This window comes from Mastigoproctus giganteus, chromosome 5, assembly GCF_048544385.1.
Source record: "Mastigoproctus giganteus isolate SK-2022 chromosome 5, ASM4854438v1, whole genome shotgun sequence".
Lineage (NCBI taxonomy): Eukaryota > Metazoa > Arthropoda > Arachnida > Uropygi > Thelyphonidae > Mastigoproctus > Mastigoproctus giganteus.
The window spans coordinates 235,370,068-235,397,099 of record NC_143579.1 but is presented as its reverse complement, the minus strand read 5'-3'; the positions used below and the strand labels follow the sequence as shown (position 1 = coordinate 235,397,099).

At 37.3% G+C, this 27,032-nt stretch overlaps 1 protein-coding gene across 8 annotated transcripts in view; it reads right to left on the bottom strand.

Annotated features, from left to right (window-relative positions):
• Nucleotides 1–27,032, bottom strand: part of LOC150086298 (suppressor of tumorigenicity 7 protein homolog) — a 172,335-nt gene that overhangs the window by 37,924 nt on the left and 107,379 nt on the right. For all 8 annotated transcript variants that reach the window (XM_090373812.1, XM_090373814.1, XM_090373813.1 and 5 more), the window contains 3 exons: nt 21,003–21,117; nt 9,065–9,137; nt 375–477 (listed from right to left, as the gene is read on the bottom strand). In XM_090373812.1, the coding sequence (XP_090229938.1) occupies nt 375–477; nt 9,065–9,137; nt 21,003–21,117 (291 nt within the window). The remainder of the gene's footprint in view (nt 1–374; nt 478–9,064; nt 9,138–21,002; nt 21,118–27,032) is intronic.

Sequence of the window (27,032 nt, the reverse complement as noted above, 5' to 3'; positions counted from 1 at the left end):
TCTCCCCTTTGTTCCATCTTTGGCAGTGATGCATCTGTATCATGGCAGCCAGTGCTATGTTGCTATTTTTGAATAAAGTCCCTCTGTACCGTTTTGTTTTTGTTGTTGTGTTGGTGTTGTTTCCTTCATCATTTCTGTACCTCACAAGGTTCCTTTGGAATGTTTTTCCCATATACAGGCCACTCCTATGAGAAGCTACAGGTGAAAACCTGATTGTTCCTTAAGTTTTGCACACCAGTGTATATCTCATTCAATTGCATTAAAAAAAAAATTGTAACAATAAAATTAGATTATTCAGTTCAATTTAACTGTCATAAATTAACCAGTTATGCCATTATCATTTTGCCACTACTAATACTAACATACACACAAACCTTTGGAACATGTGGATTAAATTCTACTGCTCGATGAATTGCTTCAACAGCATTCATTTCTGCAGTACTTAAGCCTCTTTTAGAAGCGACATCTGGAGAAAACCTACAAAGGATAAAAATTCTCATTATAGAAAAATTACTTCATAAAAAAAAATCTTAAATATAAATTGTCAATTAATTTAGTTTCAATTTTAACAGTTTTAACTTATAAGAGAGTCTAAATCAGTGCTTTCCAAACCTTTTTTTCACTGCCATTTAATATGTACATGCCAAAAATAATTTTACATCCCCCCCTTATTTTTTAACTTTGTGGTAAATGCAATGGGTATGTAACTTTTGTTATGGATCAAAAACATGTAAAAACAAGAATAAAGGAAGATGCATTACAAAGTTCAAGCTTAAGCAAGTTCATATGAAATCAACTACATCAGTTGGTCAGCTTTCAGAGAGAAAAAAATATATATATGCCAGAGCTCACTACATGCAAATTTTATTGCTTCACATTTAGATAATAAATATATTACTCAATAACTGTATTTTAATTAATTGATCACATCAATATATGCAATGAAAAGAAATTAGAGTGAAAACAATGCAAATATGATTCCAAAAATTTGCCAATGCTGTTTCCAGATAATATCAAGTGGTGTCAGAACACCCACTTTGTAAAGCTGTGACTTAAACAAATATTTATCTTTATTTGAAACTGCTGTAAACTGTAACTATACTTGCTCAAATGCCCAACTTCTAGCCTATCCATTGCTGTTTTTTCCCCTTTTCATGTGTACCCCCATAAATCGTTATTTTTTTTAAAGTACCAGATACAAAATTCTGTAAAATCCAGTACCTTACAATATGGAGTTCTTTAAAATTCAGCACATTTTACAATCTGAAAGTATTAAGAAAGCACACTAGCCCTCACATCAATGATTGCATTTGTCGTTAAGAAACCACACAAAATGAATATTTATTTCTTTACATGATGCTTGCAGTACCATCTTGTCCTTTAATCTGTTTCTGCAGCAGCAGGGTTTCAACTGCATAGATAATGGAATGGTCTTAATTTTCATAGCAGAACTTGTCTTTGCAACAAGTTTCCCTGGCAATGCCCTACCTTCAAACAGATGGCCTCTCCAAAATGTTAACTGGTCACTTGTTTAAAAGATGAGACTGCTATGACAGCCTGTTTCAGGACTAATCTGTTGCTCGTGACAACACACAAACAAAACAGTTACAAAGAAGTGGCTCAACACAAGATGCTATACAGTAAACAAAATCAATTTTCAAAGTTGTAATAGAGCTAAAGCTATCTGTTCAAAGAAGTGCAATACCAGGACAGCTTGTTAAAAGGTGTTTGTTACACTGTGAAAATTAAGATCATTACTTTATCCATGGATAATCCAAAGGTCATAGTAAGGTAGAATTAACATGTACTGTGTGCCTGACCTCAGAAAGTTCTTTCAAAAGGTTTAATCATGTTTCTTGCAAAAAGAGTGCTGCATTTTAGTTTACTGAACTTATTTATCTAAACAGATGCATGGGTTTTCCTTATTTGCAGGAATATGTATATTTTGGCAGAGAAGGGAAATCCATATCGTAAATGAAAACAGAGAATGATAGATTAAATACAAAAGAGTCTCGGGGGAGAGAGAGACTATTTTTCATAAACTGTTTCTTCAGTAACATTTTCAGTCTACCTATTTTATAATGGCATATGCAGAAACGTTTCACTGATTAAAATGAGAAATTTTGTCACAGAATTCTCTGCATCTTCATTGTATGTGAAATAGAAGAAAAGACTGTCACATGGTGAAAGCTCATATAACTTTCACAATGTTTGATAAATTGATACCTGTGGACTGTAGATGCATATAGATCTAAGATGGAAGAGAAAAGATATAACTGTATAATTAAGTTCTGGAGGGTGTCAATTGTTGGTTCCTTATTTTTCCGGTTTTATAGCGATGATTCTTATTTATAAAAGAAAAGAATTAGAAGAAGAAATGCAGTACTCAGGTTTGCAATGTTAATCGTTTCAGCAGTGGATTGCTGAATATCTGTTTGGGCAGCCATTTTTCTTTTAAGTGAGATTTTTGTAGAATTTAGAAGCACTGTAAAATTTAAGTACAGATTAAAAATTATAACTTGGTACATAAATGCTTTTAAATATTAATTTATCATGTTGGCTTCAGTGAACAGCAGCATTTTTAACAATTTTCTACAAATAAAGTAAAATTATAGGCCATTGCTATTCAAATAGGGAACACTTTAACCCACAAAATAAATACAGCAAATTAATGCTATTAATAGGGTTATAGTAAGGCAAGATCTGCTCCTTGTGAACCTAATAACACCTAGATAGAAATGAAAATAAACTAAAAAATAAACATAAGAAAAAAAAAAAGTCCAATGTGAATATTGCAGGTGTTAAAGTTTTGGGGTGTTAAAGGTTGCAGTTGTTAAAGGATTTGGCTTTAATTTCAGGAAAGGAAAATGTAATGGTTTACGATGCTACAAGGCATTTTCTGCAAATAAAATAAAATTATAGGCCATTGCTATTCAAATAGGGAACACTTTTAACCACAAAATAAATACAGCAAATTATCAACTGGGCAGGCTGTAGCAGGAAAGCAAATACATTATAATTACGGAAAATGCCTTCAACACATTCACTGCATCTGATCTGATGAATATCACTATTCAAAGGTAGCCCAAGTGCTGTACTGCGTACAGGTGGTCATTCTTAAGCAATTAGTGGCATGACCGGGCTAGCCGGTTGGGTAAAATGCCTGCCTGGCAACCCAAAGGTCGCGGGTTCGAATCCCGCCTCGGACTTGGATCAGAGTAGAAAATTCCAAAACTTTGAGAGGTGCATTATGGCCACAGAAGTCTATGTGCCAACAACTAACAACAACAACAAAAAAAAAAAAAAAAAAATTAGTGGCATAAAAGTAAAGGCAGATGAAATGAACTGCTTGATTCTGTGCTTCTCTCTCTCTTTTTTTAAGCACACTGACTGAACTTACAGCTATTATCATCAATAATAACCCACAGTTTTTATAGCTTGTTTCATATTTTTATTTTTTGCTTGTGTTGAGGTTAGTTTATGCACACAGAATAAACTTGTGATAAAATTTAAAAATTTTGTCCTGATTTACAAGCTCAGTCCAAAGTAACTGTTCACTTTTAGCTATGAATTCCAGGCTTTTTTCAGACATTTATGAATTTTTGGAATGTTACTTCACAACATTCTAAAAATGGCAACATTATGGCAAACTGAATGTGCTCCCTCAAATTCAGGTGGTAGTGAAAGTGTTAAAGCATTAGTCACTGGAGCCATGAACACATACTAAGAGACCAGCAAAGAATGGAGATAAGGAGATATTCATGAATGCAAATAAAAAGAAGAAAATGAACCAGATCAGAACCTCGCATAATAAGTGCAAAAAAGTCTTCGACACAGCTGATGTTGCTGATGAACCGAATGTACACTGTATCTTTACAGATGAAAAACTCTTCATAGTGGGGAAAGGCCGAGCAGGATGTAATTAGTGATAATGAAATACAGATCACTGTTCATCAGACAAGTCAGGTCCTAAAGGCAACTAACAATCCTGGAGCTGATGGCATATATACCAAGTAATCTTGAAGGAGGCAGCAACAGAATGGACTCTTGCCAGTAAGATTAATTATGATGGCATCAGTGGATTCTGGTAAGATTCCTCTGGATTGGAGAAGTGTAAAAGCATCATCAATAAAAAGGCAGTTCTAAGAGCAAAGTGGGTAACTATTTTTTTTTTTTTTTTTTTAATGAGAACCCCAAACACGAGAGGTATTAGAACCTGTAGTACTTAGTACCATGCTTGGGTTGGAGGTTGAGAAGATGAAAGAAGATATTTGTTGACATTGGACTTGAACTTCTGTAGACTGTAATTTTCAGGAAATACGTATGAAGGAAGGCAGTTGAATGAATAAACGAGGAAGATGAAAAGTTGGTTCTGTGAGTTTGAAAGTTGAACAGTAAATGGATGTTGGCTGGTGGCAGCATGTGTTCGGACTGTTTTGAAAGAGAGAGAGACAGCAGGAATTATAGAAGCCAGTTCAGAAGAACAGTGCCCATGGAAGTAGCTGTAGAAAAAGCATGCAGCAGAAACAGTACATCTATGAGACAGCGAGTGAAGAGACATTGTTAGAGAGGAGTCATTAATTAACCTAACTGCCCTCTTCTGAATGGAATCTAAAAGTCTGAGAGAGGTTTTGGGGGCACCACAACAATGTGGGAACAATATTCCATGGTAGGGCAGATTTGCGATTTGTACAGAGTGAAGCTGTCTGGAAGAAAAGTAACGCTGAGAGCGAAAGAGAAAACCAAGTTTTTTGTCAAGGTAATTCGCGATTTGTACAGAGTGAACAGCTGTTTGGAAGAAAAGTAACGCCGAGAGTGAAAGAGAAAACCAAGTTTTTTAGATGCAGAGGAAGCAATATTTGTAATGTTCTTGTGCCAAGAGATATTAGAAGTCAAGGTAATCCCCAAAATCGATATATCATTTTGCCTAGAAATCGGAATGTCACCAAAGATAAATGGGAGCAGAAGAATCCTTTTTGCAAGATATAAGACAAGACTGAGTTTTAGTAGGATTGAAATCAACTAAGTTTTCTTTGCCCCACTGGAGAATTACCTGGAGATCGGCATTTAAGGAATTGGTAGCAGATTTTCGAGCAGTTGAAGCTGATTGAGCAGGATGATTCTCAAAATGGAAAGTGGAATGCAATGTGCTATCATCAGCAAAACTATGGATAGGATTTCCAGTCAATGGAAGAAGGTCACTAATATACAAGAGGAAAAGAGTGGGGGAAAGAAATGAACCTTGGGGAATACCAGCATTAGTGGAGAAGTTAGAAGACAGAGAGTCATCTACCATCACCCTCAGTGAGCGATCAGAGAAAAAACTGGATAACCAATTGCAAAAAACAGTTGGCAAACCATAAGATGGTTGTTGTTGTTGTTTGGCTTTTAGGAGCATTAGCAACTAAGGCCATATTACTCCGGGAATATGCAGTGGTCATTCCATGACCTTTCCGTATTTGGTGGTGACGGGCTCGAACCCCGGTCTAATCAAGAAGCGTGTGCTACGCACTGCTGCTCCTTCCCACCTGGCTACTGAGGCGCCACTATAAGATGGAAGCTTGTTTAGAAGACCTTTATGCCAAACACGATTGAAAGCCTTTAAGATGTCAAGAGCAACTGCTTGTGTTTCACCGAGCTTTTCCATTGAATTAGTCCATAAATGGGTAACATAAGCCAGAATATCACCAGTGGATTGATACTGACAGAATCCATACTGGCAATTGTTGATAAGACAGAAGGTTTCTAGGTAGTTTAAGAGTTGGTAGTTAATTGTTTCTCCATTACTTTAGAAAGAGTAGAAGTAATTGCAATGGGACGATAATTGGATGGGAGGGATTTGTCACCCTTTTTAGGAACTGGCTGGATATGAGCAAATTTCCAAGCAGAAGGAAAAACACCTTTGGAATAAGAAACTGAAAAACGGCAGCAAAGAATAGAAGTTCAGGAGCACAGGTTTTGAGAACAAGTGGAAAAAAACCATCGGGACCTGGAGCTTTCCTAGTATCAAGATTCGTCAAAATCCTTTTGACGGAAGACCACAGGAGGCATTAAATGGAGCGTGTTGGTAATGGTGGGAGCTGTTTTACCAAGATCATTAATACATGAGTTGGAAGAAAAATGGGATGCTAGCAGGTCAGCTTTATCCTTGGCTGAAGTGACTATGGAACCATCTGGTTTGGACAGAGGTGAGAGCAGAGATAGGGCAAAAGTTGCGGCCAATAGCTTTGGCAAGAGACCAGAATGCTCGGCTATTAGGGCAAGTTTTCTACTCTTAGCTTGTTCAAACTCTAGTTTGGACTGATTAATAACTGCTTTACAATTATTGCGAGCTTTGGTGTAGGCAGAAAATGAAACTGAAGAATTAGAAACAAGCCAATTACAATATGCAAATGTGCTAAGCCTGTTCTCTTGAACAGCCTTAGCACATTTATTGGAAAACCAAGGTTCAGATAAAGGATGAGATTTTAAAGTGGAGTGTGGGATAAAGGACTCCATTCCTGCAAGAATAATTTCACTGACACGATCTAAGCAAATGTTGATATCAGGAGTTTTGAAACAGTAATCTGACCAAGGAAAAGAAATCTCACAGGTCATCCCATTTTGCATTCTTGTAATGCCAAACAATACGAGGTTGGGAATAGTGATAATGGCTCCATTGGAGAAGAGACAATCACCAAGTTGTGATCTGAGGTGCCTAAAGGACCTCTCACTTTTTTCGACCGTGTACTTAGAAGGGTTATTTGTGAGAAAAAGATCAAGTGTGTTGGCTGTATGGCTAGGATTGTCCGGTATTCTTGTATGTAAATGAATAATCTGTGCAAGGTCATTAGTAACTGAGATTCTGTCAGAAAAATTACATGGGGTTTAGCAGACTGTAAGTGGAAATGGACATCGTTGAGATTAGAATTGAGACCACGTATATTTGTGAAATGAATTAGGAAGTGTTTGAGAGGTTTAGATCTTTTAGCAGATAAGCTTACTCTATTAGTTTGACAATTCATGGTGTATTCGATAGTGAGAAAAAGTGGGTGGGACATGCTGTATGAAGTAATGAAATTTTTGGATATGGTGTACACATGGTAAGAATATACCCAGATCCTTGACATCACGTGGCCTCGACAATGCCCTGCTGCATACACACTACTCGGATTCCTTCCGGTCACTATCTGGCAGAGTAGAGGTAGCAAGATTATACACTAACTGATCCGGAAGCCTCCTAGTGAGTTACCAATAGGTTCGGTCTGGTGTACTAACTAGTGGCCAGGCTGTGAACACCGTTTTAGAGCTGTACCGTCGAAATGTAAGGAAGATTGGATCTCGCCACATTGTTCATCATAACCTCAAAAGTCATCAATCATACTGCATGATGGAAGAGATGGGGAAGGGTTGACCGGAACTTAGCTATGGAAACTAAATATGGGTTTCACCACTTCAAGCCTCCAATAAGCAAAGTGGTGGTATTGCACCGGTTGATGAGAGCCATCTACCACCTAGTATTGCCTGGTAACACAGAGGGGTGGCATTCCTCCATGTGGTGTGGGTGCCACACCTCGACTCCTGCTTACGTTGGTTCACACCTGGATGGTCACCCACCGTGTGCTTGTGCATGGAGGTTATACCCAGGATTACTAACAGTCCCACCATTGGGAAGGTGCAAGCAGAGGATTTGGCTGTCACAGACTGTCTGGACTTCACCGAAATTGGGTCCACTTGACTTGAATGTCACCTGAATATCAGTTCTATCAGCGTTTTAGACTCCCAGATAGCAAGTACAGCTTGTCTGGCATATCTGAGAGAATGTCTGTGACAACCTCAAGGACCAAAGGTAAGTGTGTACAATGTCAAAATTTGCTTATTATGTGAAAATTGGGAGAGTAGTCACTGATCAGCATCAAGCAGCACTCCTTCAGAATGACACAGATAAACTTCATGGATGGTCAGAAAAGTGGCAAATGTGTGGGCTATAGAGCCTGGCAACCAGGTATCTCAGAGGGGATCTGAATAAGGTCTATAAAGCTCTAAGAGGAACAATAAAAATGAATGAAGGCAAATTTTTCACTGTTATAAATGATTCCAGTAACAGGGGCCAAAATTTCAAAACTTATGGGAAAGGTAATTAGAATCAAAAAGTTTGCCAGTATACTGACTAGTTTGCAGTGCTGTACAGAGAACTTATTCTGGACCAGCCAAATTATCAGTTTCCTTAATTTCTGGACAACCTTCACAGGTTAAAAAAAAAAAAAAAAAAGTTCTCCACAACTTTGAACAGGATTCTGACTTTTTAAAACAGTGCTACATGATGCTACAAAACAGTATAACATCATTTTTCTGCTGATGGTCCACAGACAATCTGATTTCCTCTTCTTTTCTTTATCTCTCTTTTTTTTTTCCCCTTAACATTTTTCTTTTGCAGAGTTGAATTATAGTGTATTTCGTTCGATGCGTTGGAATTTTGGATAAATCTTAAACACACTGAGCGACCAACTTCTTTAAAAAAAAACCAACAATTTCAACAAACTCTGCTAAGTAAAAGCCATATCAGATATATTTCAGCATTAAATAATTTCAATTATTTAATGCGAATTATGACAAACCTCTGCTGAAAGGCTATCTATGCATATATATTTTGGTATCAAATAATTATGAAAATTAACCAGTGAATAAATAATTAGAAACATTTTAAAGAAATAAAGTAAGCTTAAGGGATGTTTTTCTGTATTAGGCAATTTGAACTTGTTGTATAAGAATTTCTTGGAATTTATAATTTTATTGAACTTGTGTGGGAATATATAACACAAGCTATGTAGTAGCACAGTTAAATCTATTATCCAGATACATAACTAAATATATGCAATGAAAATCCATCTCATTCATATGTATTAAAAATACTTTTGCAACAACAGTGACACTGATTCTAATTACCTTTTTGGCATAACAAACTTCAAAAGTTGGCACATGATATCAAAAATTAATAAAATAAAGCAGCTTCTTTCTGAAAAACTCAGTTTTGTCTTAATCCTGAAAAAATATCAAGAATTTATTTCCAGTGAATTAAACTTACTTGTCACTAACTCCCCTTGCCTTAAGAAGAGCCGCTGTGTAACAAATTGTTGCTGACTTTGGCAAATTTATATCTGAAAACAAAAAATATTGCTACCTAAATTTTTATAAATAATTTAATATAAAAATTCAACTTTACTTAATAGAATCACTTGGTATTACACCTTTTGGGAAGTATTTCAAGTACAGGTAGTTCCCAATTTTATGAGTTAATTCGTTCCTAGCACGCTCGTAAAGCGAAAACTCGTAAAGCAGGAATTAATTTCCCATAGACAATGTTAAAAATAGGGGTTACGTTCTCAACAATGAAATTAGTTAGCTAATTAGTTTATATTTAAACATTGATTGATTTATCCAAAGAAATGAAAATGAAGCCTGTAAAATCAAGCAAATTATAATAATAAAGAAATTATTTATGACTTACAAACGTTTAAGAATGTTTGTTTATTCTTCATTGACTAAATGCACACTTATTGATCACTCATTATTGGCTTGGGACTTGTTGGTTTGTTGCACAAGGAGTCATTTTCTTCAGAAATGCTTCAAGAGGCGCTTGTTTCCAAAATAATCTCTTTTCTTTATAAATTTCAACAGCATGCATAAGCAGTTTTTAACGGAACGTACAAATTGTAACTAACATGATTCACGCAGAGTAACAAGTTTACAAAGCTTAAAAAAAAAGGGAATGAAAATTCCTTTTTTTTAAATTCTGAAATGATTCTGAAAATGTATTTATGTTTTTTATACGACTGAAGATTTCAGTAAAGGGGAAACACATTTCACCATAACAACATAAAAAACCACACAACTCCAGCTATCAGTATTTTCGCAAATGCAATAACATTGAGTTTACTACCCGTTTATAACTGCTTGCAGTAGCAGAAAAGCCCAATAAACCAGAGAGTGCAAATTGTTTTTATTGTTTTATGGCCGTAATCTCCAGAAATGTGCTTTAGAAAAATATCACAAAAGCATTCAAAATTGGTTCTTATAACAGAATATAACAATGATGAAAGTGTAGTGCATTTTAATGATTTGAATTGGTAACTAATACAATTTACACTATAAAAACGACCTTTTGGAAGTTATATAGCGAAAATTTCAACATCTGAGGTCGAGGAATGAATTACCAAAAAACGATGTGTTATTGGGTTCACATTACAATATTTTCACAATATGATGGTGTCTCTGGAATGGATTAATATTGTAAAGTGGGGTACACTGTATTATATAGCTGCAGGGTACACTGTATTGTATAGGGTTTGAAATGAGGTATTTATGAATGTTTAACATTCATTTTTTTGCATTTAATGTTCATATTTTCGATTTTGTTGATACTTGGAAGAAAAAAAAAAACTCGTAAGTGTGGGAACTCGTAAAGTGAAAACTCAAAGAGGGAACTGCCTGTACTTGAAATTAATAAACTCCACGCTGCTTAAACCAAGGCATTACACAAATTTACTGAAGGCTGTTGACATTTACAGTGAACATGATTGTGAGAAAATTATAACATAATAATCAAATAGAGCAGGAGTTGAATTCTTTACTGAATTCAAGATAACTTGTTTACACTTGGTAGGTTTAATAATGCAATTTGGTAAGGGGGGGATAAACCCAAGGAACAAGGATCATAGTAAATAGAATTTAGATAATAGTTATGTAAGATGAATAATTACATAGCAGTTGTCTAAATTATAGCTCAATAATTACACAGCAGTTGCTTAAATTCTGCTAAATAATTACGAGCTGTTCTCTGAATTTATGTGTAATGCAAACTGAATATAATTATTCAATTCACATTACAAGTAATTTGAATATTTATATGAATTAAACATTCTAATTTGAAAGCAACACAAACTAAGGTTAGACTGGCAAAGGAAGATTATAAGAAATCATTGGCTAAGAGCAGGAACAAGGAGTTTTTCATTTATGAGAATACAAACAAAAGAAGGATGAATTGGATCAGACTCTTGTGAAATGGGTGCAAGACAGTTTCAGATAATCCAGTTGATACTGGGGATGAAACAAACACTTTGCATAAATATTTATAGATGAAACACAGTGTGAGTGAATCTGGGGAGCAAGAAATTAATAATACTGAAATTTCAGAAGATTATTTATTAGAAAAACTTGAGTGTAAAGATCAGTAATGTTCCTCGAGTTGATGGGCATATGCCCAGTAACTTTGAGAAGCAGCAGCAGCAGCAAGAGAGTGCAATGAACCATTAAAGTTAATTATGAGGGCATCACAGGACTCAGAATAAAATTCCTTGGCTTGCAGAAGTGTCAATATATACACTGGTGTTCAAAGGAAGTGCATCACACCTTAAAATTGTAATTGTTGTCCAAATAAAGTAAGTATATGGCAATATTTCTTATAGATTGCATCAGATAAGATTGACATGTGAGGGTGATGAAGTAATACTGCATCAGCTGTTACTTTCAGCTACATAAACACACTGCAAGAATTGCAGTCATTCCTTGCTTTTGTCATGATGGCAAGTTATATGCAGTTGACGCCACGAAGAAAGAGTGCTACTGTTTCTTCACGCGAGGAAGGATGTACTTCCCGTCATAATCTGAATAGCGTGTCTTGTAATCAGTCGACAGGGAGTAGATTTCTTTCCAAACTCAAGAATACTGGTTCTGCAGATAGGAAAAAAGGAACCAGATGCAAATGAGTCTCTATGCCAAAACAGGACAATGTTTTGAAGTGCTTATGTCTTAAAAACCATAAAGCTTCTTCGTCTGAGCTGAAAAGAGAATGGGAAGAACCTATGGGAGTGGTAGCAAGTGCAGTAACAGTCACAAGACGCCTCTTCAAAAATGGACTTGTAGCTCATCGTCCTAAGAAGAAGCCCCTCCTCACACAAAAAATTAAAAACGCCCTATTAATTTGGTGTAAGGAGTATGTCAAATGGACCCTCGAGCAATGGAAGTCAGTTATTTTCTAGGATGAGAAGAAATTCAACCTGCATGGCTCTAATGGGAGACAAACGATTCGTCATAGACATGCAGAATACCATCCAGACTGTATGGTGTCTACAGTGAAATTCCCTAACAGCCAAATGATATGGGGGTGCATTTCGTATCGCGGAGTAGGTCACCTGCAGTTTATAAGAGGTTCCATAAATGCCAATGGATACCTAGCTATATTGGAAGGCAAATTGCTGCCAACCATTAGAGACCATTCCAACCTGCCAAGTAACTGTATCTTTCAGGACGACTCTGCTCCTTGTCATCGGGTGAAAAGTGAAAGTAGGCACTTCTGTAGTTACTTTAGCTTGATTTCTGCATTAGAGATTCGACAGTAATGTGTTTACATTTGTTACAGGTGAAAAAATGGTTGGAAGAATGGTCCAATACAACTCTTAGCTGGCCAGGAAAAAGCCCGGACCTGAATCCTATAGAGAACTGTTGGCATCATGTGGAATCTGCGGTTGCTAGAAAAAAACCAAAGACTCTTCGTGAACTTCAGGAAGCCATAATTCATATTTGGAACCACAAACTATCAGTTGATTATCTTCATAAATCGATCTTGTCAATACTTTGACGGTGTGCTGCTGTCATCAGGGGCAGTTCAAGTAAATATTAGTTTGCACCTGGTTAATGTTTCATTTTGTTTTCCATTTAAAATGATAAACTGAAGCAAATTGAGGGATTCTGATAACATTTCAGCCATAATTGTCGTGTTTACCAAAACTGTCGTATAAAGGTTGCAAATGCTCATTTTAATATTTTGAGAGCACCTGTCAAATATTACTTAGCTTTGCCTCACCTATTGATAAATATCTTTTGTTTATATTTCTATTTGTGATGCTAGTCATTAATGTAACATACCATTGCGAAAAAGGGTTAGAAATGTGAAATTCCTAAGTGATGCACTTTCTTTGAACACCAGTGTATAACCAATACACAAGGGTAGTTCTAAGAGTGAAATGGGTAACTAGTGACCTTGCAGTCAGACTGAAGTAGGCAAAATCATAGAAGCAATGATTAAGAGTGCAATACAGGATCATTTATTTAGGAATGGAAATTCTGAAGGAAACACAGCACGGCTTGTAAAGGGAAAATCATATTTAGTCAACCTGGTTAGCTATTTTGACAAAGTCACTCACAAGGTGGGTGTAGGAAATGATTCTGACATTGCTTTCTTGAATTTCAGCAAAGCATTTGCACTCTCAAAGACTTGGGAGGTAATTGTATGGTTGAACACGAAGTTCTCTGAGCAGTGCAGACAGGGTCCTAAGACACGGGTTATTGTTATTTGGTTTTTAGGAGCATTAGCAACTAAGGCCATATTGCTCCGGGATATGCGGTGGTCATTCCCTGAATGACCTTTCCGCATCCTCCGTATTTGGTGGTGACGGGCTCGAACCCCGGTCTAATCAAGAAGCGTGTGCTACGCACTGCTGCTCCTTCCCACCTGGCTACGGAGGTGCCCCTAAGACACGGGACACACTAATATTATTAAAAAGGTAAAGGACAAATGAGAAGTCTTCACAGAGGTAATCATAGAGGATATTAAGGATATTAAGTATTTCACACAAAATTAGAGAATGTTCAAGGCTACACCTTGAGTACAGTATAAAGTTCTGAAAACCTCATTTTAGGAAGGATGCACATCTTTTAAAACAGGTGCAGAGAACAGCAAAAACAATAGTTAGGGGCACCAAGAAAGACTTCAGTTCTGCTAATAACTGTATCTGAAAACTAGACACCTGCAAGGAAACTGATTGATATGTTTAAGTATTAAATCCTGATGGCATCCTACACTTTACTGGATGGCACACATTTTTGAACATAAATTTAAATGGAAAAAATTTTTTATACGAGGGTAATTCAAAAAACAAGTTACACTTGACCATTGTAGCCCAAGAGACATTTATTGAGATAGGTAACATTATGCAATAGAAAGCACATACCTTGCACTACTTTTCCACATAGTCACAGAGTTGGTGTAAACACTTCTCAGAACGTGTGACTAAACGTTCGATTCCCTGATGATGAAAATCCACTCCTTGGTCATTCACCCACTGTCAAACTGCTGTTTGAACCTGCTCATCGTCTGAAAATTGTTGTTCCCCCTAGGTGTTCTTTCAGCTTGCTGAAGATGTGATGGTCACAAGGCGAAAGGCTGGGACTGTACAGCAGATGTTGCCATACCTCCCATCCAAAACTTTGAACCAAGTGTCGTGTTGTGCATGCATTGTGTGGTATGGCATTGTCCTGAACGAGAACACCTTTGTTTAACTTCCCAGGCCTCTTGTTTTTCATGGCTGTTCGCAAAGACCGTAACGTTTGGCAGTACGAGGCAGCATTAATTGTTGTGCCTTTTGCCATAAATTCCGTGTAAACAACTCCTTCACAGTCGAAAAACACAGTGGCCATGACCATTCTGCCAATGGTGCAACTCTGAATTTCTTCCGCACAGGCGATGTTTTGTGTCTCCATTCCATAGACGCTCTTCGTTTCTGGGGTGAAATGGTGCACCCACATTTTATCGCCAGTGATGATGCAGCGTAAGAAGTCATGGCCTTCCACAGAATAGCATTGAAGGAGGGCTAGAGAAGACAAAAAATGTTGACTTTTGTTTGTCTGTCAGTGAACGAGGAACCCATCATGCACACAATTTGCGACAGTCAAGATGTTCATGGACGATGGAATGAACACTGCCTATCGAAATATCCAACTACTTTGCCATTTCTGTGACTATCAGTCTTTGACTATTGCGAATTATTTCATCAATCAGCATCATGTTGTCTGCAGTGGTCGACGTTGATGGCCTTCCTTTTTAATCAGCATCAGAATTTTTATCAATTGGCATCACGTTGTCTGCAGTAGTCAAAGTTGATGGCCTTCCTTTTTGATCAGCATCCGTCAATTCTGTGTGACCATTTTCAAACTGCTGGCACCACTTCACTATTGCTGGACGCGACAGTAAATTTTCCCCATACACCACCGTTATTTCACGGTGAATCTTGGAACAATTCAGACGTTTCACTCACAAAAATCATACTGTTCTGCGTACCTCGAACTTGGAGTAACATTCTAGCCGACATGCCATTATGAATGCTTGCTCCTACACAACTGTTACCGCTATGTCAACGAAACTCATCTACCAGATGAGTTTCGTTGATGCACAATATGAACTCCATTCCGTGCAGGCACCACATCTGTTGCACAATTATACCAAGAGATGGGTGGTAGGTGTAACTTATTTTTTGAATGCCCCTCGTACATCTATGCTGCAGCCATTTAAATGGCTGCAGCATAGATGTATAAAAATTTGCACATTATCAGCCATGGAGTAACTGATTGTTAGAACCAACTTTCTTGTAGTATCATATTATACAAGTGGGAAGTTTGAATAAATTTATGGAAGAATTAGACAAATTATTAAAAGGGATGGACAGTTGATGTGGGTAGTTTTTGTTTTGGCTAATGCCATATATGCTTGCTTCATTGTATCATTTTCCACCACATAGCATTAAAGCGTACAGGAATAAAACTACAGGCTACATTTGTGTAGCCATGATTATGCAATTCATAATCATGGCTACACAAATTTTGTGATAAAGCTGGAATATCTGAATGGGGGAAGAGACCCACTACTTTCACCTGAGATCGGCCAACAACAACAGCCCCGAATGATTGCAACATGGCAATTTCAAACTGCACAAAGTACTGGTGCAGTAGTGTTAGTATTTTTAGTGGCATGGAAAATGATGTAAGAAAGCAAGCTTACATAGCAAAAAAAAATAATAAATCCCATATCAACACCTGTCCATTTTTAACAGTTTGTCTAATTCTTCCTTGAATTTATTCAAACCAACCCACTCACTTCCACACCAGATGGAAGTTTGTTCCAACAATCAACTACCTCCTGACTGAAGGAAAACTTCCACAAGGAAAGAAACCTTGCCACCATCCTTCCTCAATTTGAATTTATGCTCCCTTGTGTGTGTGTGTGTGTGTGTGTGTGTGTGTGTGTGTGTGTGTGTGTGTGTGTGTGTGTGTGTGTGTGTGTGTGTGTGTGTGTGGCCTGAGCAAGAGGAAGGATTCCATCAGCACTGAGCTAACTAAATCCATTATTTGAGTGCCTTCTCCCCCTCAGATGGAATCCTTCCTCTTGCTCAGACTGTACATGTGAGGAAGCATAAATTCAAACCAAGGATGGATGCAGGACAGATGTGCAGAAATTTGCCTTTGTGGGAACGGGGTTTTCTTATTCTGCCTATAATATTATTTTCCTTACAAATCTCTATCCCTCTTTGGAACCTTCATTAGGCCGATGCTTAAGAAATTAAATCTTTCCTTTCTTTGAAGAAAAGGGGGGGTTTCCTCTCCTCCCTTCCAAGACCCCACAAGCTATCCACTGCGTAGTTAACCAGCACCCCTTCTTACTCACTCCTTTGTCATTAAGATTTTGTATCAGAAGATCCCAGTTGGAGGAAATGCTAATTTTTCTCTTATTATTAGCTTTCCGTGCTAGAATAGTTCCCGTGGCTTATTGTAATACTTGGTGTCAATATTAAAGATGAAGCACATGAAAAAAAAAAAAAAAAAAAAAAAAACCAGATTTATTTACTTATCTATACAAGATATTTACACACACTATATAACTCATGATATCAAATTTTCTACAATCCAGTAATCACTATACATGACTTAATGTTTATTCTCATTTGGCTCTTCCAACGATAATTAATATTCTCACACACTCCTGCTATATAGAATGCTAATAGCTTAACCAATACAATCATTGAGGTTATGCGTATAAGCACATAATATGTATATATGGGGTGATCCCATTAAGTTGCACTTTCTCCCTTTTTACTCTCGACAAGAATGTTCTCCTAATTTTTACTGAGAATAATATACATTGATACAACCAGTTATACATTCCTTTATCCTGAAATTTTCCACACTTAACAATTTTCTTTATGTTACAGCTACCTCAAATCACAGATGAGTAACATACACACTCTTTCTTTCTCTCTCTCTCTCTCTCTCTCTCTCTTAAGTTATTGATTCTAATATCTATCACTTACGATAAAAGTTCCGCTAACTACAGTTTTTTTTATTGATTGTCCTGTGCATTATTCCTTTCTCATCTATTTCTTTGTAACATCGTTTCTGTTAATATATTTCTTAAACAAACTTACTTGCTATCTTTTTCCTACCACCTGGATGAGTTTCCGATCCTTCAGGTCTTCCTCCGCAATTTCCTCTCTGAGCTCGGCCTCCGCAGACTTGCTAGGTGTGCTCCCGGCTCGACACTCAGAAGTTCCTACCGTGTACTAGAATCTTTCTCCAGGACTGTTGCTTTTTAGCCCTCCGTAGAAAACTCGAACGGCCTTCCTTATGCTGATCATTCTGCCTCTTTACCCACTAAACTATCATAATCGAAACTTTCCGTATGTGTTTCCCGCACTCCCAAAAATTTCTTTTCGCCACTCTCTCTCGCGTCTCTCCCCGGGATCGTCTCCTCCAGATTTTTTTCTTTCAGCCCCCAGAACTTTTGTGCATCACCTTCTTGTTCATCCTCACTCCCCTCTTTTTCATCCAATCATTTGCTAGTCCCCCACCTCTATCTTCTTTTTCATTCATTCTCTTCTTATTCCATTGTTTTTAACCAGATTCTGGTAGGACAAACTCCCTTCTTTGTGATGAGAGCATCCGGGTGCTACATCATCACTAGAATTTTGTCTGGGATCCGCCCCTGAAATTGTTGAGAGTGTCTTCTGAGTCGGCCCGTTTGTACTAGGTTACCACTCAAGCACAGCGTGCTTTAATATCTCGGGTCTTCCTTTTCTGATGGAGTCAGAAAATGTTCTAGGGGTGTGGGTGTTCTTTCGTCCCTTACTACCATAAGTTGGCCACAGCCCTTTTTCTGTAAACAAGAACTGCATCAAACTGGCCTACCCATTGTAATACCGTTCGATCAGCCCCCCCCCCCCCTCCTGCTGCTATGCTAATCCGGTCCCTATTGAAATGTATACAGAACGCAAGCAAATCTGCTGTGTTTGTCTGTTTTTAAACATTAGTTATTTTTCAAAATATGATAAAATTTTAATATCCTAAAATTTTTGTAAGAATGGATCTTACACCTTCAGCCAAAAGGTGTTGATTGTTGGAACAAACTCTCATATGATGTTGTACACAGTTGGGTAGTTTGAATAAATTCAAGGAAGAATTAGAAAAATTGTCAGAAAAGAAGAACGGTACTAGCTGCCCCTGATATAAGGGATTAAATGAATTATGTAAGCTAAGCACTTATATGCTGAAAGAACAATGATACAGCACAAAGTATATATGTGATTATGAGGAACTGAAGAAAATCATAACAGCAGGTTTTTTTACTTTCTTCAGCATTGTGAGAAATGCATGAATATTTTTGGTAATTTGTGAAAAGGTTTTCAAGTTTTTCAGGTATTTCTGAAACTATTTGTTTCTATTTTAGTACCTTCTTTTTTTAGTATAAAATAAATGTGCTCATTGCTTTTGGTAGGTACAATGTTTGTAAATATTATAAAAGCCTACTTCGATTAGACAATAATAAATCAGAATAATTAATATCTGATTATAAATACTACCAAGGTAAATGTAACCATTTCATAAATTTACAAAGGTAGACTATGTATATAAAGTGCTTAGCATCATAATACACAGCCATTTCTGAATAAACAGAAAATTTTTAAGTTGGCATCGTTTTAGGTTATATCTCATATTGTGAATACCTTCACAACGAGTTGCCATGATATTGCACTACTTCGAATAAGTAACGCTTCACCTAAGGAGAAGACTAGTGTTACTTATTCTCAGATAGGTACCACCACCCAGACAGCACTGTTTCAGGGCTATTTGGCCCTTCGTCAGTGAGTGGGTAGGTACCCAAGTGATGCAATGATGGCAAAAACAGTTATGAAGTATAACTCCACAATATGAGAGATGCCTGATGGTGTATGATGTATTTAGACTAAGGCGCATTTAGGGCTAGAGCCTCAAGCTGCGAACAAATTTAGACTATGTATATAAAGTGCTTAGCATCATAATACACAGCCATTTCTGAATAAACAGAAAATTTTTAAGTTGGCATCGTTTTAGGTTATATCTCATATTGTGAATACCTTCACAACGAGTTGCCATGATATTGCACTACTTCGAATAAGTAACGCTTCACCTAAGGAGAAGACTAGTGTTACTTATTCTCAGATAGGTACCACCACCCAGACAGCACTGTTTCAGGGCTATTTGGCCCTTCGTCAGTGAGTGGGTAGGTACCCAAGTGATGCAATGATGGCAAAAACAGTTATGAAGTATAACTCCACAATATGAGAGATGCCTGATGGTGTATGATGTATTTAGACTAAGGCGCATTTAGGGCTAGAGCCTCAAGCTGCGAACAAATTTAGACTATGTATATAAAGTGCTTAGCATCATAATACACAGCCATTTCTGAATAAACAGAAAATTTTTAAGTTGGCATCGTTTTAGGTTATATCTCATATTGTGAATACCTTCACAACGAGTTGCCATGATATTGCACTACTTCGAATAAGTAACGCTTCACCTAAGGAGAAGACTAGTGTTACTTATTCTCAGATAGGTACCACCACCCAGACAGCACTGTTTCAGGGCTATTTGGCCCTTCGTCAGTTTTTGCCATCATTGCATCACTTGGGTACCTACCCACTCACTGACGAAGGGCCAAATAGCCCTGAAACAGTGCTGTCTGGGTGGTGGTACCTATCTGAGAATAAGTAACACTAGTCTTCTCCTTAGGTGAAGCGTTACTTATTCGAAGTAGTGCAATATCATGGCAACTCGTTGTGAAGGTATTCACAATATGAGATATAACCTAAAACGATGCCAACTTAAAAATTTTCTGTTTATTCAGAAATGGCTGTGTATTATGATGCTAAGCACTTTATATACATAGTCTAAATTTGTTCGCAGCTTGAGGCTCTAGCCCTAAATGCGCCTTAGTCTAAATACATCATACACCATCAGGCATCTCTCATATTGTGGAGTTATACTTCATAACTGTTTTTGCCATCATTGCATCACTTGGGTACCTACCCACTCACTGACGAAGGGCCAAATAGCCCTGAAACAGTGCTGTCTGGGTGGTGGTACCTATCTGAGAATAAGTAACACTAGTCTTCTCCTTAGGTGAAGCGTTACTTATTCGAAGTAGTGCAATATCATGGCAACTCGTTGTGAAGGTATTCACAATATGAGATATAACCTAAAACGATGCCAACTTAAAAATTTTCTGTTTATTCAGAAATGGCTGTGTATTATGATGCTAAGCACTTTATATACATAGTCTAAATTTGTTCGCAGCTTGAGGCTCTAGCCCTAAATGCGCCTTAGTCTAAATACATCATACACCATCAGGCATCTCTCATATTGTGGAGTTATACTTCATAACTGTTTTTGCCATCATTGCATCACTTGGGTACCTACCCACTCACTGACGAAGGGCCAAATAGCCCTGAAACAGTGCTGTCTGGGTGGTGGTACCTATCTGAGAATAAGTAACACTAGTCTTCTCCTTAGGTGAAGCGTTACTTATTCGAAGTAGTGCAATATCATGGCAACTCGTTGTGAAGGTATTCACAATATGAGATGTAACCTAAAACGATGCCAACTTAAAAATTTTCTGTTTATTCAGAAATGGCTGTGTATTATGATGCTAAGCACTTTATATACATAGTCTAAATTTGTTCGCAGCTTGAGGCTCTAGCCCTAAATGCGCCTTAGTCTATTTACAAAGGTAATAATTTCATTTTAAAAAATTGTTCACTTAAATCAAATAAATAGCTTTTATAAATCTGAATAATACTAAAATATTTCGTTCAAAATATACACACAAAAATATTCATGTATATCAGCAAATAACTAATTAAGATGAACAAAAAAAATTATACCATCATACTTTGCCAATACTGCTTGTACATCAGCATATGCTTGTATCTCTAGCAGAGCTTCTATAAGGTTTTCATGAATGTTAAACACATTCATCATAGGAAATTCTTTTATTAACTATAAAAGAATAATAGAGGGTAATTTCAAAGCTAAGAAAATTGTGTACATAGAATGAAACTACATAATTTGTTACTACACTAAAAAATGTATACACTGAAAATGTTTTTCAGACAATGCTCCTAAATGAAATATTAAACAAGAAAAAAAATAATTTTTTTTTTTTGTAGAAAAAATTAGTCTGGTCATATAACCAAAACATCATGCACTTAAATCAGCAGAAAAACTCAGTAAACTGAGCACTATATGGAATTAAAATGAATGCAAATTAATAAAAGCTGCTGTGTCAATGCTGTTTACAAATACAGTAATCTAATAGTTGTTTAGTGCTCACTGAATGAGTTAGATCAGCTTAATGGTTCATGTATAAATATTATTAATCTCAATGACCAAGAAACTCTTTGAGAGTAACACATCACTAATTCACTAAACTCAACTACAAAATGTCAGAAATTGCAACTGTGTTCAGCATAATCTTAGACATACACTTTTGTTTTTTACCAGAGTTTCATCAGCATTTCATAGTTTTGTTTTCTCCTCAATTGAATCACTGGAAGTTAAGTTTGTTTGTTTGTTATATGGTTTTAAGGTGCATTAGAAACTAAGGCCATATTGCTCCGGGGATATGCGGTGGTCATTCTCTGACCTTTCCACATCCTCCGCATTTGGTGGTCACAGGCTCAAACCCCGGTCTAATCAAGAAGCATATGCTACGCACTGCTCCTCCTGCCCACCTGGCTATGGAGGAAGCTGGAAGTTAAGTAGCTTCTGTTGAAAGTCGGCAGGAAGTTTTTGATAAATTGATGTTCAACACCTTAACAATAGTCCTACGTGCCACATGAATTGGTCACACCAGCCTCTTATTTCTTTTAAATTTTTTTCATCTATTCTGAGGGAGGTTTGGCAATTTCTGCCTTCATTTACATTATTTGGCATGTAATGGGCAATTCTTTTGTACGTATCTTAGTAACAAAACGTAATACAACTTCATCTATTTGTGGGTCTTCCTTTCTTAGGTCCTGTTTGTTGTTTGTTATTTGGTTTTTAGGAGCATTAGCAACTAAGGCCATATTGCTCCGGGATATGCGGTGGTCATTCCCTGACCTTTCCGCATCTCCGTATTTGGTGGTGACGGGTTCGAAACCCAGTCTAATCAAGAAGCGCGTGCTACGCACTGCTGCTTCTTCCCACCTGGCTACGGAGGCACCCTTAGGTCCTGTAACCTACTTGGTTGCTGTTTTGCAAGAAAAAAATGTTGTGGTCATTTCTCCAATGACGATTGTTTGCTTCACTGATATCAAATTTTCAATCAATGTTCGAGAGGCAACCGGGGAGAGCAATACTCTTGATCTAATTATCAGCAGTGATTATTCATGCTTAAAGATAAAGGAACCACTAGGTGGCAGTGACCACAATGTACCGATGTAGGATTTAATCAAAGATGTAACTACCATCAAGGTTAAAAGGAAGGGTTTTGCTTTTGTAGAGGTGACTACAGTGGTCTCAGAGAGTTTTTAAATTCTATACAGTGGGACCGACTGATGATGTTACCAAAAGCAAATTCTAAATGGGAAGCTTGTTTGTTGTTGTTTGTTATTTGGTTTTTAGGAGCATTAGCAACTAAGGCCATATTGCTCCGGGGATATGCGGTAGTCATTCCCTGACATTTCCGCAGCCTCTGTATTTGGTGGTCACAGGCTCGAACCCCAGTCTAATCAAGAAGAGTGTGCTATGCACTGCTGCTCCTGCCCACCTGGCTATGGAGGCGCCCTAAATGTGAAGCATTCAAGGAAGTTATCTTGGAAGCTACTAGGCTTTTCATACCAACTAAGAAATACTGTTCAAGATTTAGGTCTAAATGGATGTTAGATGAACTAATGAGACTTGTGGCAGAGAAAAAAAGTGCATGGGATACATATAAATTATCAGGAGACACAGAAGCCTATGGTAGATATAAGCTATCTATAATCAAGTCATAAAGGAGGAGGTCAGACAAGCGAAAGCAGATTACGAGAAATCTTTGGCAAAGGATGCAAAGAGAAACAGCAAAGACTTCTTTACTTGAGCTAAATGATTTCATAATAGCTGAGAGCACAGAGAATAAATTGTTGAAGTTTTTTTTGAGGACTGGGTGAAAGCAGTTAAATCAAAATTTGTTCATAAATATGAGTTTTGGACCAAACAATCTTAATATAAACTCTGAAGTTTATTGATTTGAAATTACGTTTTTGGTTAACAATATATTAGTACAAACTTGTTTGAGAGTTTTTAACATATGACTATTTAATTTGCTCCCTATAACAATATTTTGTTTTGCCACTTCCCTGGAGAGGTACATATTGCTGTAAAAAATTAAATTCGTAAAAGACTTTTTCAATGCATCATCCCATGTAGTAATGCTGTAAAAACACAGAGATGCAAGGCTCAATAACTTCTACGTTGTTACAATATATTTAAAAGAGTAAGAGATTATCACAATCTTTTGAGTAGAATGCTCCCAGTCAATGCTCTCCAAATGTAACGAATAAAATAAAATAAAATAAATGGATTAAATAATTTAATGAATTCTATCACTCAGAGATATGACTGATTCAATGCACAGAATCAAAAGCCAAGAACCCCCATCCAACCACGAAACATATCGAACCAACTCAGCAAGATCATGAGTGTCAGAATAAATAAATAAAATCAGAAAACTGCTGATGAGAATAAATAATTAAAATCACGATTAAAAATTTGGATGAACACACAAATTAAACGAAATCCACAGCTTTTCTCTTCCTTAAGCAAAGAATGCTTTTCGACTGATCGCCGTGTTCACAGTACGAAAATATCGAGAAGTGTGTGTTAGGCTCTTAAATGGAGAGATTATTTGTATTGACTTTTGCACAAAAAAGACCAGAAATCCAAAATTAGGTAAGGACATCACGCATTGATAGAATTTTCGTGTAGTTTCATTTCAAGAGTTTCGGCGATCAATAATTTTATGTAATTATGTTGTATGCTTAATATTTTTGCTCCATTGAATAGGAATATGTGACCTTCATTGATGGCATGAAAGGCCAATTCCGATGCAGTTGCATGCAATTTGAGGATCAAAGCGGGCATGTTGCTTGACGCATAAATCTAAAGTGCAACGAGTCACACTGACTACAAGAAATCTTGTATACAAGATCATTTACCTGTACCGAGCAAGAAGGAAGAACTGTGTGATTTTTTAATACATTATTGAGCTTCTGCATAGGCCTGGCTATAATTTTGAATTCTGTATTTTTAAAGAGTTTATTGAGTTGTTTGTACCATTGTTCGGCGTATGGTATAGAAATAGTGTTTTTTATTGGTTTTATTAACAGGTATCATATTTTCTGCCTTACTTTTAGCTTGTAATCTAATTTGATTTATAATGGAGAGTGAATAGCCTCTATTTCTGCCGGTGAGTAGGAGACCGGCAGAATTGCTTAACAAGTACAGGTCACTGTTGAAAAAAAGCCGTGAAATAGGGTTGAATTTGAAAGTGTCTGCAATTCTGCCCAGGCACGATAGGAGGGAGTATATGATGAGAGCCTTGTTGATCAATTCGGCCCTGGAAAGATTGTGCAAGGCTCAAGGGGTAGAATTTTTTTCAGCCTGGACTGTACTTGTTAACAGGAGAGATTGCTTCTACAGGGATGGGATACACTTAAATAGAAAGGGTGCAAGAATATTTGCTGATGCTATCGAGGCAGTGTTAGTGGGTCGGAAAACTGCTAGCTTGGGGGAAGACAAAGACGAATAGATTAACAGTAGCCACTGGCAGAGGTGAAAGAGATTCTTGCACTGCTTCTATTGGAATGAGCAGAAGCTTGAAAAACAAGATGCAGGATATTTCAGAGACTGCTGGGAGCCATTGCAGTACAAGTAAACACATGGGTTGTGTTAGGGTAGCTAAGAATAGAAATAGGTGCATGTATACTTGCGTGTACACCAATGCTAGGAGTTTAGTAAATAAATTTGATGAATTTGAGGTATTGCTTAAAACATCAAGGGCAGATATTGTTGGGATATCAGAGACGTGGTGTCACACAGATATAAGGAATGCAGAACTGGAATTTGGGGAGTACGTCTACAGAAAGGATAGACTGGATAGGAAGGGAGGAGGGGTTATGCTATTAGTTAAGAAATACATAAAATCCAAGGAAGTGAAGCCAGTGGACATTGCTGGACAGCGCAGTGTCGAGTCAGTTTGGTGTGACATAAGCATTGGGAGATCAAAATTGAGAGTAGGAGTGTGCTATAGGCCTAATGACTCTGATGAGTATAATAAGATACTGTACAAGGAAATAGAGTGGGCCAGTAAATCAGAGAGTCTTATAATGGGAGATTTTAATTTCCCAGATATTAACTGGAATTTGGGGGCTGGTCACTCACACACTAGCAAGGCTTTTGTGGATTTATTGGATGATTGTTTTCTACATCAGCATGTTCCGGAGGCAACTAGAGGGAGTAATACTCTTGATTTGATTATCAGTAGTGATTCTTCATTAAGAATCTGCAGATAAATGAACCACTAGGTGTCAGTGATTACAGTGTGCTGAAGTGGGATTTACTCAAAGAGGTAACTACCATTAGAGGTAAAGGGAAGGGTTATTGCTTTCATAAAGGCGACTACGATGGACTGAGACAGTATTTAAATTCTATACAGTGAGACCAACTGATGATGTTACCAACAGCAAATGCAAAATGGGAAGCATTCAAAGAACTTATCTTGGAAGCTACTAGGCTTTACATACCAACTAAGAAATATTGTTCAAGGTTTAGGCCTAAATGGATGTCAGATGAACTGATGAAGCATACGGCAGAGAAGAAACATGCATGGGATACATACAAATTAACACATGACACAAAAGCCTATGATAGATATAAGTTGATCTGTAACAAAGTTACAAAGGAGGTTGGGCAGGCGAAGGCAGATTACGAGAAATCTTTGGCAAGGGATGCAAAGAAAAACAGCAAAGAGTTCTTTACTTATGTAAACTCTAGAAGGAAGGGGATGAATCAGATTGGTCAACTTGATATCGATGGGTCAACTGTTAATAATGCTGCTCAGGTAGCTAACAAACTAAATGAATATTTTGCATCGACATTCACACATGAGGAGTTATTTAGCGAGGGGAACGCCGGAGGTGTATTCAACTCTAGCAGTAAGCTAGAGAATCTTGTAATAACTGAGAGTAAAGTGGAGGAGAAATTGTTGAAGATAAACACATGAAAGGCACCCGGGGTGGAGGATATCTATCCAGTTATATTAAAGGAGGCAGCAAAGGAAGTAAGCAAACCCTTAGCCATAATTATGAGAGTTTCCTTGGACTCGGGGGACGTACCCACAGACTGGAGATGTGCAAATGTCACCCCCATTCACAAAGGAGGATCAAAGGCTGACACAAGTAATTATAGACCTGTGAGTTTAACTTCTGTTCCAGGAAAATTAATGAAGACACTAGTTAAAGAAGCACTGCAGGATCATTTAGACAAGACTTCAGCTATAGCTCGGACATAGAATGGTTTTGTTAAGGGGAAGTCTTGCCTGACCAATTTGATTGGGTACTATGATGCAGTCACAAAGGAACTGGATGCAGGGAATAACTTTGATATTATATACTTGGATCTTAGAAGGGCTTTTGATACTGTTGCACATGGAAGACTGCTGCACAAATTGGAGCAGTGTGGCATTGGAGGCAAATTGCTGCTGTGGATAAAGGAGTGGTGAGGGGGAGAAGACAGAGAGTGGTAATCAATGGACACTGTTCGTCGTGGACTAATGTTATTAGTGGAGTCCCTCAGGGCTCAGTGTTGGGTCCATTATTGTTTTCTGTATTCATAAATGATATTGATGAGAGTACATCAAGCTTAATGTCGAAGTTTGCAGACGATACAAA